Here is a 15,938-nt window from a genome sequence, read left to right as displayed (position 1 = left end):
TTAATAAACGCGAACACAAATTTACTATTTAAAAAAATAAATCACAAAACTATTTACTTTAACCACGATGTCGAGTTTGCAACACAGCACGTGCAGTTTCTTTTATGAAACGTAAATGGCGGCAAATGCCTTTCTTCCCTATTCCCCGGGAATATATGCATTACATATTTCACATCTGTCACTTACAACACCTTATGTCTCCCCTCCCTTATATCACCTTACATGCCCCCTCCCTTAAAACACCTTCTTCCTTATAATGTCCCCCGCTAGTACAGCGGTAAGTCTACGGATTTGCAACGCTAAAATCAGGGGTTTGATTCCACTCGGTGGGCTCAGCAGATAGCTCAACGTGGCTTTGCTGTAAGAAAAACACACTCTTCCTTATAACATCAAATATCACCCCATGCACCACGTCCAGTTACCTTAGAAAACAATTAGAAAGTATACAATATCAGGCAATTCGTATAGCATACCGGCTACCAAGGTACACCCCCCTTAAGCTATTTAGACTCCCTAAACATTCTACCTAAAGTCAGTGAAATAATCCAAAATTTAGCTAAAAATGTTACGATGCAGCCAAAACAAGGAAAACGCTAACAAGTCCCAACACTGGTTGAAACTCTCGACACGTGGCGTACCCCTCAGTCTCCTTGCTACATATGTAATGTTTAGTGTTGTAACCACATACGCTTTGCTTCCTTTTTCAAACAAAGGGACTCTAACCATTACCTACACTTTACGCACACAGCTCGGGCACTCCCTGGAATAATCAGAGCCAGGGGTGAAGTGGGTTTTCTCATGGTCCTCCCATTTCCTCCACATCAAAATCTTGGTATATGATATACGGATACCCGCCGCCCTGAAGGACCCTAAGTCTCAAACCGGTCGTTGATCTACGTTATACCCATTGGTCAGTGCCTTTCGTCGGTTTTTCTGTTGCTGCTTGTCTGCAAATTTAATTTTAATGCAATGTAACCAAATCAGTTTTGTTTTTTTTCATCTGGTTTTATTCAGATTGCGGAAGAAGACAAAGGAAATTCCTGAACGACTCCTGATACATCTGATCCTGATGATTGTTGGCTCCAGGACAAATCACTATAAACCGAAACTCCTGCCACATTCTCTCTCTTTCTCCTAGCCTCTCACATCTCCTCTCCTTTATAGTATGTTACTTGTCCAGTATCTAAGACTGTGAACTGGCTTTGACATATGTGGACTTAAAAGAGTCTGGTCTTGCAAATAATCTCCAAAAGTTTCGTTTGCTTTTGGAATTTCGCACAAGATTATCCTAGGGCTAACTGTTGTATTCCTTGTTAACTTAGTTAGCTAGTTAACACACCCATCGCCATGTCCTGGGCTACTCTTTTACCAACGAAAAGTATAATTAACCATAACATTATAACGTCTCCATGACTGAAAAATTCAGCATGTTCGACGTTAAGATTTGATCTCGTGACCTACGAGTCTAACGCCTTCACTATTAGGCCCACAGTCTATATTTGTGTATTTTCCATCTTGTGTTACATTGTTAAACTAGGGAAGGCTAACGCAAACAGCCCTCTTATGGCTTTGCGAGAAATCCAAATAAAAAACCTACTAACATAGTATATAGACCATTAGCTTCCTTAAATTACATTTTGAGTTTTAGATTAAGGTTCGTAATTCATTTTCCGAACCTCATTAAGTCCCAGGTCATTTTTGAATACAACTTATTCTGTTATACAACACCAGGGATATTCTAGACTTTCACGGTAATTCTATACTGGTTTGTGAAGTGAGAGAAGGAAATAGGAAGATGTGCACTCGTTTTTGTGGTTTATGATTAAAGTCTTCAAAGTTTTTTTGTTAAATCCATAAGCTACCACATTCGTCTTAAGTAAAATGATAGCGCACAGAAAATACATTTTGAAGTCTATTTTATTAAAATTCAAATTAGATAAACTGGAGTGTTGGAAGGGATTTATACGGTAAAAATCTAGAATTCGATATTTGCTAACGCGCAAGTTTGTTTTTTATAAGTTAAGAGAAACAGAACAAATATCATATGCACTTTCTAATATTTAGGCTTAATAACCATGAAATGTACTTGGAATAAAACTAAAATAATATTTATAAGGCTTAATATTTCGTCGACGTCGAGAACTAAGTTTGTACAGTGACAATTTGTTTCATACCTTCACTAGTATTATTCTTTTATTTTAAATCAGTTTTGTTTAAGTTTGTTTTTAAAACTAGGAGTTCTGGAATATCAGTCATACCATATTCCATCTTTGGGTTCTTGCAGTGACAGCTTTGGTGCCACTTGTAACTTTATCACGTCTATATTTGGTTCACGGCAAATTTACGACAATTCTACGTGCAATATCGCCATCATAAACTTATTGTTTGTTTGTAAGTAAACACAAAGCTAAACAAAGGGCTATTTGTGTTTTGCCTACTACGGGCATCGAAACCCGGTTTCTAGCAGTGTAAGACCACAGACATACCCTTGTGCCACTGAGAGGCCGTAAACTTATTACATGAGGACGATGTCACGGCCTAGCGAGATAGTTAGGCATTTTGGAGTTCAATAACAGAACCTTTCATAGAAAGAAGCCTTCAGTCTTTTCCACATCGAATTCGAAACACCACATACTTTTTTAGAGTGAGACTTGTTTTTTTTTTTTTTAATATTGCGTAAGCTACACGAGGGATTTCTGTGCTAGCTGTCCCTAATATAGCAGCGCAAGACTAGAGGGAAGGCAGCTAGTCATCACCACTCACCACCATCTCTTGGGCTACTTTTTTACCAACGAATACTGGGATTCACCGTCACATATAACGCCCCACAGCTGAAAGGGCGAGCATGTTTGGTGTGACGGGGATTCGAACCTGAGACCGTCGGATTACAAGAGTGAGTCTTCCGACGAAACAGAACATTACTATAAAGCTAAGCCTATCTCCTGGCAACATTAGCGAAGTGAAAACAAACATTTAGAGTTGACAAACGCTTAAAAATCAAGTGATCAAATTCCGGGTTTCGATTTCTGTGGTGGGCAGAGCACAGACAGCCCATTGTGTTGCTTCTGCTTAACTTCAAAACAAACGAACAAACAAACAAACTCCGTTCACAGAAGAGAGTCGTGGAAAGTTCGACCGCGTAGTCTAATACTAGTTCGATACAATAAAAGTTTGGTGTTGGACAGTAGTGCCTAATGTTGGCTATATGAATGAACACGGCCGTCGATGGAGGTATAGCTGCTAGGCTTAAAACAAAGTTCTTATTAAGAGCGAATATCCATTAAGCTACTTTTCAATTAGTAAAGTTCTTATGCACTCAGAGTTTAAGCCTAAATTGCATATTTTAACATATAGGTAACAAAACTATCTTGCTCAACACACATAAGTTCTGTAGTCCAATGCTCTTGTTTCCAGGTAACAGTCTAAACAAAACATGTAAATGTTCATGTCCGTTGAACTTAGTGTACAGTGGTAAGTCTACGGATTTACAACGCTAAAATCAGTGGTTCGATTCCCTTCGGTGGACTCAGAAGATAGCCTGATGTGGCTTTGCTATAAGAAATACATACCAAAATGTATCGCACAAAAACATACTTTTTGTTTAATATAAATCTATTCAAGTAAGAAATTTAAACGAAACATGTTTTTCTTCGATGTGTGGGTGTGTGTATGTGTGTTTTTACACCAAAACCACATCGGGCTATTTGCTGAGTACACCGAAAGGAATCTTTTTTCGCTGTATTTTCATAATGAGTTAATGAACTGTTTTTTTTACACAGCTTCCAAGCTTATTCATTTACTTTCTGATGTAGTGTGTGTGTATTTTTCATTAAAACAAGTAGTGCTGATAAAACGTAAGTCAAGTATAGTTAGTTCGTTATATAAATCACCAGGTGGAACTTTAATGTGGTTCTGAGTAGCAAGCTTGGGCTAATTTCAATTACATATTAGTTACCATTAAACTCTATTTTAAATTGTTGTTCGTTTCATTTAATTGTGGTAATTAAGGCCTTAGATCAATATAACTTATACTGTTAACTTACTTTTTTCGGTTGGTTTAGTTGTGGTAATCTTGGACTTAGATCAATATAATAACTTATTCTGTAGAACTTTTTGTTTTCTCGTTTAGTTGTGGTAATCGAGGACGTAGATCAATATAAATGTATACGAATTATTATAAGACAGAGTATTAAATGTGATATGTAACAAACCTCATATATATTTAAACAGGTGAGCATTTACGGAAATTTTGAAAATTCCTCTGTTTCGATTTTGAAACTCGTTTCCATTTGATTTTTCCGCTAGAATGAAATACTCTGAAATTAACTTTAATCTTTTATGAATGTTTTGTTAACACATTCGTCACGTGAAATTTAAGAAACCCAATCTGCAGGGGCGTAGATTTTTTACACCCGATGGGGAGGGTGATTTTTGCAACCACTTATGTGGACTGTTTAATTTACAAATTTGTAATCTCTGATTACGTAAACCTGAAAGCTGTAAACATGCAGTCACAGAGTAATCTTGTTGCCACGATACTTGGATGTATACTTAGGCCTACTGACCGATACTCACGAAGTTACGAACCATAACTTAGATCGAAAAGCTTAGAAGCACGCCTATATTAAAATGTATATTTCGGCTACTGAAAAAGCCTACATCTAGGCCTAATTATGTAATTCGATTGGTAAAAACACGAGAATCAAAAGAACAAACACACAATTTGTAGGCCTGTGATGCAATAAAACAATTCAACAGACCAAACTGTAGGAGGGGATGATTGTATGTACCATACCCCCCCACCTAAAATGAAGGAGGATGTATACCCTCCATCCCCCCCAGGATCTACGCCCCTGCCAATCTGAAAGGTGCAAGCTCGAGTTCCATTGACAACGATTCTTGTTTCTTTTTATTTTAACCTGCTGGTCATCTTACTATTTTTCCTACAAATAACTGTTTTCCTACTTGAGGTAAAAAAAAATATTAAGTGAAAAAATCTCTAAATTATTTCATATCTTATAATTTATCTGAAGAACTCATAACTGTGGAATGATTCAGGTTCGTATCTCGTCACTACCTTTGGCCGGTGTGGGTGTTAAAATGCAACTGTCAATAGAACTATTTCTTGTCGGTAAAGAGTAGTTGCAGAGTTGGCGGCGGGAGATGCTTCCCCTATATTAGTTTTCATAGTCCTCAACTAGCTCTACACAAAATTCGATCAGCAGTCAACATTATTTGTCATAAACTGCCATCTTTCGGCAAACATCTAATTATATTTATTTCTGGTGTTTCAATAATACTAGCAGGTATTAGCTGATAAAGATTAAGTTTTATAATAAATAACAAACGTCTTCTAAGATAACTTTAGGCAGTGTTTTTGAAATGTATTTCACGGATATTTTTATCTTGGTTTGGTGTTGATACGTGGGAATATGTTAACACTTTATTAGACCTGAACAAGAACTCAGCAGAAAACACAGTTCCTGAACACAGCCTGTTGTGTTCGGTTGTAAACAGCACGACCGTATTCTTAATTATGAAACTATATTTAGTTATGCATTATCTGTTTCACTGTCTATGTTCGATGTCTGCATGAAGTTTCCTTTCTATCATATCCTTTCTTAGGATAAGACTTTCTTCAACTCAGTGATGTCGAGAAAACCCACTTGTAGAGAAATATATATGCAAAAACGGCTCGTTTGGGTTGAACCTGACGATGACCAAAGAAGGTCGGAACGTTGTTCGCTCTCCTATGTAAAATATTTTCTCAACCCAAACGAGCCGTTTTTGCATATATACTTTCTTCAACTGTTGTTTTTTCTTCTGCCTTCTTTCTCCTCTTCTGTTCCAGATGGTCAAAATGATGATCACTTGTGTCACGACCTTTACCCTCTGCTGGCTGCCTCTTAACACCTTGCTTGTGGCAGGAGACCATAATCCAGACATCTATTTCTTTCCACATATCAAATACGTCTGGTTTGCTTGTCATTGGTTAGCAATGTGTCATGCTTGCTGTAACCCCTTCATTTATTGCTGGATGAACCACAGATACAGGTCAGGGTTCGTCCAAGTCTTCCACATCGTGTGTTGTGTGCCCCTGCGAGAACACCATGACAACCCCCTTCAATCCATGGCTGCTACTACTGGCTACAGGGTTAGACATGGCCAGACCTTACTCTCCACCAACGGCATTAGTAGGGCGCTCCCTAGCAAGGTTCACGTCTATGTGTAATATTACTTCTGTGTGTGTAAACCTCTTCCGTAAGTAACCTAATTTCTCATGTCCTTTGTCATACCATTAAACAAACCTGCTAATGTCTACAGACGAAACGGTTTTAATGTGCAAATATATATATAAGTACCTGTTTACACGATAAGATTAAACATTTCAAAAGAACAACATTTCTTCGTGTTAACATTGCCCGGGAAACAGATTGTATAAAAATAAATTATTAATCCAATACTACTAATGTTACAGTTAACAAGTAGATACAAGACGTATAGTATTCATTCTGAAACATTGAAAAGAAATAATTAAAAATTCAAGTTTGTATCGAGCATCAACCAACAATAATTTCCTTTAATGTGGGTTTTGTGTTTCTTCGTGATACTAAACTACATGTTTTCACAGCCTACTCTTAATTATAAAATATGTTTTAGAGAAGAACCCGTAACTAACCATTCCTGGATTTCAAATAACTGATCCCCAATATCTGTATTTCTGTCTATATCCATTCTTTGTGGCCTATTTTATCTCAGCTTCGACAATGGTGTTTTGTTTGTTCGACCTGAAAGCCTATCATGTGAGACTAACATCCTTTACTCTTACACTACTGAGCGCGAAAAAGTGAAAGTACAACAAATTAGAAACAACAATCACTGTTATTGTTACCTAGTGATAGCCTTACGTGGGAAGATACAACACATTAAAGACAACAATCACTGTTATTGTTACCTAGTGATAGTCTACGTAGGAAGATACAACACATTAAAGACAACAATCACTGTTATTGTTACCTAGTGATAGCCGTACGTAGGAAGATACAACACATTAAAGACAACAATCACTGTTATTGTTACCTAATGATAGCCGTTCATGAGAAGATACAACACATTAAAGACAACAATCACTATTATTGTTACCTAATGATAACCGTTCATGAGAAGATACAACACATTAAAGACAACAATCACTGTTATTGTTACCTAATGATAGCACTACATAGAAAGATACAACACATTAAAGACAACAATCACTGTTATTGTTACCTAGTGATAGCCGTACGTATGAAGATACAACACATTAAAGACAACAATCACTGTTATTGTTACCTAATGATAGCACTACATGGGAAGATACAACACATTAAAGACAACAATCCTTCTTAATGTCACCCAAGGATTAACCACCTTAAAACCAACACGATTTTACCATCAGTAATGAAATCTTTGCATGTGAAATCATGAATGCCATTTTGTGTTTGATAACTTTTGACACATGAATTAGTTTTAAAATAATCGTTGTGAATATTATATGACAAAATAGTTTTTTATTAAATATCAATCACAATATGATAACTCGTCACGGATATTGTGACAGTCCTAATATTACAGATAAACCTATGTGTATTGACTGACAATGTAATAGTTAAAATGTATCTGGTAAACCAGACAGATTCTCTGTACACTTAGCTGTTGTCTGAGTCATTGCGCGAAGAGTTCTAATACAGAGATGACAACCACACTCTTACTTCTATGTCTTTCATTAACACCACGGGACAATTTCAGAAGATAAATTTATGCTCAACGCAAACACAAAGCGCCTTCCAAATAAAACGTTAAGTGATGCGGCTCCGAACATAATGATTATAAATGACCTCGTTGTTAAGAAGCCCATTACGTAACTTGCGCTGAGGTACACACCAATGAATTACAGCTGTCTCGTGATTCAAGATAAACTGTCGCTCTTAGGTTCGACAGCTATAAAATATTTAAGTCATTCGCTGACGCCAGAATTGGTAGTGTTATTATTTGTGTTTAGTGTGTAGATTGCGTTTTATCTTTAAGATAAAAAACAACAACAAAGTGTATTGGCAGAGATGTGTTTTAAATTCAGGCCTTACTTTACATATTATGCTCATAATTCCCAACAAATGGGAGGCCCAGCACGGCCAAGCGTGTTAAGGCGTGCAACTCGTAATCTGAGGGTCGCGGGTTCGAATCTCCGTCAAACCGAACATGCTCTCCCTTTCAGCTGATGGGGTCGTTATAAAGTTACGATTAATTCCACTATTCCTTGGTAAAAAAGTAGCCCAAGAGTTGGCGGTGTGTGGTGATGACTAACTGCCTTCCCTCTAGTCTTACACTGCTAAATAGAGCGCAGATTTTCCTTGTGTAGCTAAGCTCGAAACAGAAGAAAACAAAACAAACCCAACAAATAGATATATTCTGGGAAGAGGGCGCTTTCTTCCGTGTAAGGATTCGTATAACACCTGCTGTTTCATCTTTAAAAACTAGAAGGATTTGAAGATCATAAACTACTGTCTAGCTAAAAAAATGTTTTATTTTTTACAAGCTTCGGTTTTATACAAGTATGATTTAATTGACAATTAAACTGTGCATGAAAACCGCTATCGTTTAAGGAAATTGTTTGATTAGATTGTTTTAAAACATTGTTGCAAGAATTGTTGAATACTGAAAAAGGAAAACCAAGTAAATTATGTCTTAATTTCAACACTTAAATAGTGAACAAGGAAACAAAAATAAGATATTTATATTTTTATTTCAATAGTTATATATTGAACAAGGAAAGACATGTAAGTTATTTATTTTGTATTTCAATTGTTATATACTGAACAAGAAAAGACATATAAGTGATTTGATTTTGATATCAATAGTTATATACTGAACAAGAAAAGACATATAAGTGATTTGTTTTTTGATTTCAACAGTTATATACTAAACAAGGAAAGACATATAAGTGATTTGTTTTTTGATTTCAATAGTTATATACTGAACAAGGAAAGACATATAAGTGATTTGTTTTTTGATTTCAATAGTTATATACTGAACAAGGAAAGGCATATAAGTTATTTATTTTGTATTTCAATTGTTATATACTGAACAAGGAAAGACATATAAGTGATTTGATTTTGATATCAATAGTTATATACTGAACAAGGAAAGACATATAAGTGATTTGTTTTTTGATTTCAATAGTTATATACTGAACAAGGAAAGACATATAAGTTATTTATTTTGTATTTCAATTGTTATATACTGAACAAGGAAAGACATATAAGTGATTTGATTTTGATATCAATAGTTATATACTGAACAAGGAAAGGCATATAAGTTATTTATTTTGTATTTCAATTGTTATATACTGAACAAGGAAAGGCATATAAGTTATTTATTTTGTATTTCAATTGTTATATACTGAACAAGGAAAGACATATAAGTTATTTATTTTGTATTTCAATTGTTATATACTGAACAAGGAAAGACATATAAGTGATTTGATTTTGATATCAATAGTTATATACTGAACAAGAAAAGACATATAAGTTATTTATTTTGTATTTCAATTGTTATATACTGAACAAGGAAAGACATATAAGTGATTTGATTTTGATATCAATAGTTATATACTGAACAAGAAAAGACATATAAGTTATTTATTTTGTATTTCAATTGTTATATACTGAACAAGGAAAGGCATATAAGTTATTTATTTTGTATTTCAATTGTTATATACTGAACAAGGAAAGACATATAAGTGATTTGATTTTGATATCAATAGTTATATACTGAACAAGAAAAGACATATAAGTTATTTGTTTTTTGATTTCAATAGTTATATACTGAACAAGGAAAAACATGCAAGTTATTTATTTTGTATTTCAATTGTTATATACTGAACAAGAAAAGACATATAAGTGATTTGTTTTTTGATTTCAATAGTTATATACTGAACAAGGAAAGACATATAAGTGATTTGTTTTTGATTTCAATAGTTATATACTGAACAAAGAAAGGCATATAAGTGATTTGTGTTTTGATTTCAATAGCTATCTACTGAACAAGGAAAGACAAATATGTTATTTGTGTTTTGATTTCTGTAGTTAAGACAAGTACAATATTTATCCTTTTATTTCCTAGATGGTAAAGATGATGATAGCCGTGGTAACCGTTTTCTCGTTTTGTTGGCTCCCTTTGAACACACTAATACTCGTGACGGATCAGGACCCATCAATTTGGAAACTGGATTATAGCATGTACATTTGGTTTGTCTGTCACTGGTTGGCCATGAGCCATACATCCTACAATCCCATGATCTATTGTTGGATGAATACCAAGTTTCGAACAGGGTTTCGACAGATCTACCTTCACCTGCCCTGCATTCGGAGAACGCGGCGCTGTCGCTATGGAGAAATAATTAGCCTAAAACGAGCTAACACTTGCTCCACTTACACCAGTATCCGCACGGCAAGTGTTCTAAGTTTAGGCCTAACGTCATCGTCTTCGTCGACGGGCCGGAATGGAAGTCATAAAACAAACAGATCTCGAATGAGGCGTGCTTTTAGACATCGTATTCCCCACAGTGAAAGACAGACAAGTGATTGCAGTTTGTAGGAGTTTAAGGTTAACACTTCTTTAAGTAGCAAAGCTTTAACATGTGTTTATTTTATTTATAACCATTAAAGATAAACAACAGACACTTTTATGGAATCAGTTTAAACTGTTTCATTTCTCTGGTCTTCACTCTCCGTTAAAATGATGTGCCACTTGTTAATTAAAATAGGGTTAAAAATTAATATAAAAGAAACGAAACAATGAATCAAAATATACTTCTATATAAGTAGAAGCCACCAACCTAACTACGTTCTAAAGACGTCTTTAACAATGTAAACTAACAAATTATTTTAAGCAAGTTTATCTATTGTAACAAACAGCAGAAAATTTTGGAAAGAGGTTATTGTCACAAGTATTAGTCAGTATCTTATGACATCACTGGAAACGTATGTTGAACATAATTTGAGGCTAACGGAGAGTAAATACACACCATTTCAAAATAACACTTGGTTATATAGGATAAATGTATACTTTTAATTGTTTTGGTAGAACTTATAAAACGCCCTCTAGCGAGAACATTATTAGTTTAATATCTTTGTGATGATTTCAGTTTACCAGATTATAGTAAATCTGGAGCTTTTCTTGTTACCTTTAACCTTTTTATTGGTCATTTTGAAGTTTAGTTAAGAGACCAGTTGAGGTCAGTGTATAATATGACGTAAACATTTGAGGTACAACCAAAGATTTATTGAAAAATATTTGGTTTGGTTGTTTTTAGGTGTAAATCTATACAATGGAGTTTCTGCGCTTTGCCCACCACGGGCTTAATTTTAGCGTACAAGCCCCCAGAGCCACCGTAAGATACTAAAACAATGAAAGGGGGAATCGTCGTAATTAGCTAAAAATTGTTATTTTTCATGGAAGAAATCGTTTAAAAGTCGTTAAAAATAATAAATTCCTTTCTTCTAGGTTCGTATTCATAGTTACAAGTCCGATCTCTTCTCATCAGCTGTTATAATTCCAAGCAGTCTAAAATCGTGACTATTTTGTAACTTCATTCTATATTTCAAGTGTCTCAGGACACTGTGATTTTACAATACCCCATACTCACAACGATAGACTGAAGGCTTTTAATAGGCTAAAATACAGTTTTCGATACTTATGATTGTCAGATAACCCAACAACAAACAAATATCACCAGTCGTGTTTTGTACTTTAAATTCCACGTGTCATTTTTTGATAAAGTTAAGTTTTGAAGAAATAAACTGAAGAAACTTTAATAGTTTACTGTCAGACACCAGATGGCGCAGTCATAGCCTTAAAAATGTTGAACACCGGGTTTGATCCCTACTATGGACACCAACCAGAAGCCGAATTTGGAAATTCAACGTTAAGAATAAGCAAACAGATAACAGACTTATCTTTTTCTGCTAATTATTTTACTAATTACATCATATCTTCACATATATAAGTGTAGCTATCCACAACCAAGATAAGCCGTTTAAGACACATTAAGTGTCATTTTAATGATATGTTTAAGTTCACATGAAAATAGAAACACCGTACGTAAACTATAAACATGGGTATTTTCTCTGTTGAAATTACTTTCTATTAATTTTAATATATTTGATATTATTCACCAGCATAGAGTTTAGCTTTGTAGCGATATAGCATATATTTTCAAAAACGATTGATCAAACTGGTAGTTTTAATTACGAAGATCTCATTCTATCAGACGAAACTGATTCTAATTTGTTCTATATCTTAATTGTGGTTATTAATATTTAAAGCTTTAAACATTAGTTAGATTTCTAAACATTAAATTATGTATGTTCTGCTTCATTTTACTCTGTGTTTAAGACTCTGTTACCTAATTAAACTTTGTGTTTAGACTATGTTACCAGTTACCTAATCACTCTTTCTGTTTAGACTCTGTTACCTGCTACCTAATTAAACTTTGCGTTTAGACTCTTTTACCTGTTATCAAATTGAACATTGTGTTTCGTCTCTGTAATCTGTTACCTGATTGCTATTTGTGTTTCGTCTCTGTAATCTGTTACCTGATTGCTATTTGTGTTTAGACTTTTTTACCTGTTATAAAATTACTCTCTGTGTTTAGGCTTTGTTATCTGTTACATAATTTCACTTTGTGCTAAACTCTGATATCTGTTATCAAATTACTCTTTGTGTTTAGTCTCTGTTACTTGTTACCTAATTAAACTTTGCATTTGGACCCTGTTACCCGTTACCTAATTCCACTCTGTGTTTAGACATATGTTACCAGTTACCTAATTATTCTCTATGTTTATACTCTTACCTTTTTCGTAATTACACTATGTGTTAAAACTCTGTTACCTAATTACACACTGTATTTAGACTCTGTTACCTAATTGCACTTAGAATCAGTTACCTATTACCTAATTACACTCTGTGTTAAGAATCTGTTACTTTTACCTAATTACACATTGGCTTAGTTACCTATTATCCAATTACACTGTGTATAGACTCTGTTACCCGTTTCCAAATTTCTCTGTATAGACTCTGTCATCTGTTGCCTAATTACTTTCTGTGTTTAGACTCTGTTACCTACTTACACTCATACCCAGTGATCTGTTACCTAATTACACTCTCTGTTTAGCATCCGTTACCTAATTACACTCTCTGTTTAGTATTTATTATCTAATTACACTCTCTGTTTAGCATCCGTTACCTAATTACACTGCGTTTAGACACTGTTACCCGTTACCTAAACACGTACTTGTAATAAGTAAGGAGTTATTGTTTAACGTTGTCTAACCCGTACTTCTAATTAATTAGGAGTTATTCTTTAACGTTCTCTAAATACGTACTTGTAATAAGTAAGGAGTTACTATTTTACGTTGTCTAAACGCGCATTTGTGATAAGTAAGGAGCCGTTCTTTGGCGTTGTCTAAGCATGTATATGTAATGTGTGAGGAATTATTTTTCAACATTGTCTAAACCTTGTAATAAGTAAGGAGCTATTCTTTAACGTTGTGTAAACTTTGTAATAAGTAAGGAGTTATTCTTCAACGTTGGTTAAACACGTAGTTGTAATTACTAAGGAGTTATTCTCTAACGTCGTCTTAATACGTACTTGTAATGAGTAGGGAACTATTCTTTAAGATTGTCTAATCCTGTACTTGTAATAAGTAAGGAGTTATTCTTACCGTTGTCTGAACACAAACTTGTAATTACTAAGGGATTATTTTTTAACGTTTTCTAAAGACGTACTTGTAATTAGTAAGGAGTTGTTGTTTTCTGTCTGAACACGTATGTTTAATAATTAACGGCTTATCCTTAAACGTTGTCTAAACACCTACTTGTAATAAGTAAGGAGTTATTCTTACCGTTGTCTGAACACAAACTTGTAATTACTAAGGGATTATTTTTTAACGTTTTCTAAAGACGTACTTGTAATTAGTAAGGAGTTGTTGTTTTTGTCTGAACACGTATGTTTAATAATTAACGGCTTATACCTTAAACGTTGTCTAAACACCTACTTGTAATGAGTACGCAGTTATTCCTTAACGTTGTCTAAGCACGTGTTTGTAAGCTTGTAAACTAATAATAGTTGTTTTATGTGTATATGTACATGTTTAGAATGGTCATTATAATAGAGCACGGCAACACTATTTTACTATTCTGTCTCTTTATCTGTGTATTTTGAATTGTTAATACTGACGTAACCGTAAACACCTGTTTACCGCGTAACTTATGAGTGTTATATAATAAAGTAAGTAATTTATTGTAAACTGTAAATAAGTATGGTATCATTGAAACTTACTCTCTTTATCCATGATAAGTATGGTATCATTAAAACTTACTCTCTTTATCCATGATAAGTATGGTATCATTAAAACTTACTCTCTTTACCCATGATAAGTATGGTATCATTGAAACTTACTCTCTTTATCCATAATAAGTATGGTATCATTGAAACTTACTCTCTTTATCCATGATAAGTATGGTATCATTAAAACTTACTCTCTTTACCCATGATAAGTATGGTATCATTGAAACTTACTCTCTTTATCCATGATAAGTATGGTATCATTAAAACTTACTCTCTTTACCCATGATAAGTATGGTATCATTAAAACTTACTCTTTTTATCCATGATAAGTATGGTATCATTAAAACTTACTCTCTTTTCCCATGATAAGTATGGTATCATTCAAACTTACTCTCTTTACCCATGATAAGTATGGTATCATTAAAACTTACTCTCTTTACCCATGATAAGTATGGTATCATTAAAACTTACTCTCTTTACCCATGATAAGTATGGTATCATTAAAACTTACTCTCTTTACCCATGATAAGTATGGTATCATTAAAACTTACTCTTTTTATCGGTATCATTAAAACGTACTCTCTTTACCCATGATAAGTATGGTATCATTAAAACTTACTCTCTTTATCGGTATCATTAAAACGTACTCTCTTTACCCATGATAAGTATGGTATCATTAAAACTTACTCTCTTTATCCATGATAAGTATGGTATCATTAAAACTTACTCTCTTTATCGGTATCATTAAAACGTACTCTCTTTACCCATGATAAGTATGGTATCATTAAAACTTACTCTCTTTACCCATGATAAGTATGGTATCATTAAAACTTACTCTCTTTACCCATGATAAGTATGGTATCATTAAAACTTACTCTCTTTATCGGTATCATTAAAACGTACTCTCTTTACCCATGATAAGTATGGTATCATTAAAACTTACTCTCTTTATCCATGATAAGTATGGTATCTTTACCCATGATAAGTATGGTATCATTAAAACTTACTCTCTTTATCCATGATAAGTATGGTATCATTAAAACTTACTCTCTTTACCCATGATAAGTATGGTATCATTAAAACTTACTCTCTTTACCCATGATAAGTATGGTATCATTAAAACTTACTCTCTACCCATGACAATGGTATCATTAAAACTTACTCTCTTTACCCATGATAAGTATGGTATCATTAAAACTTACTCTCTTTATCCATGATAAGTATGGTATCATTAAAACTTACTCTCTTTATCCATGATAAGTATGGTATCATTAAAACTTACTCTCTTTACCCATGATAAGTATGGTATCATTAAAACTTACTCTCTTTACCCATGATAAGTATGGTATCATTAAAACTTACTCTCTTTACCCATGATAAGTATGGTATCATTAAAACTTACTCTCTTTACCCATGATAAGTATGGTATCATTAAAACTTACTCTCTTTATCCATGATAAGTATGGTATCATTAAAACTTACTCTCTTTACCCATGATAAGTATGGTATCATTAAAACTTACTCTCTTTACCCATGATAAGTATGGTAT

General features: G+C 33.9%; 1 protein-coding gene across 1 annotated transcript in view; it reads left to right on the top strand.

The window, feature by feature from the left end:
• The window catches only part of LOC143256165 (RYamide receptor-like), a 168,496-nt gene extending 156,161 nt beyond the window's left edge, over positions 1-12,335 (top strand). Inside the window, exon 3 of the mRNA XM_076512992.1 lies at positions 10,162-12,335. Coding sequence (XP_076369107.1) covers positions 10,162-10,635 — 474 coding nt within the window. The 3' untranslated portion in view covers positions 10,636-12,335. The remainder of the gene's footprint in view (positions 1-10,161) is intronic.
• The last annotated feature ends 3,603 nt before the right edge of the window (positions 12,336-15,938 follow it).

The sequence above is a fragment of the Tachypleus tridentatus genome, chromosome 7 (genome assembly GCF_004210375.1).
Source record: "Tachypleus tridentatus isolate NWPU-2018 chromosome 7, ASM421037v1, whole genome shotgun sequence".
NCBI lineage: Eukaryota > Metazoa > Arthropoda > Merostomata > Xiphosura > Limulidae > Tachypleus > Tachypleus tridentatus.
The sequence above is the reverse complement of the archived record's forward strand: the minus strand, read 5'-3'. Positions and strand labels throughout refer to the sequence as shown.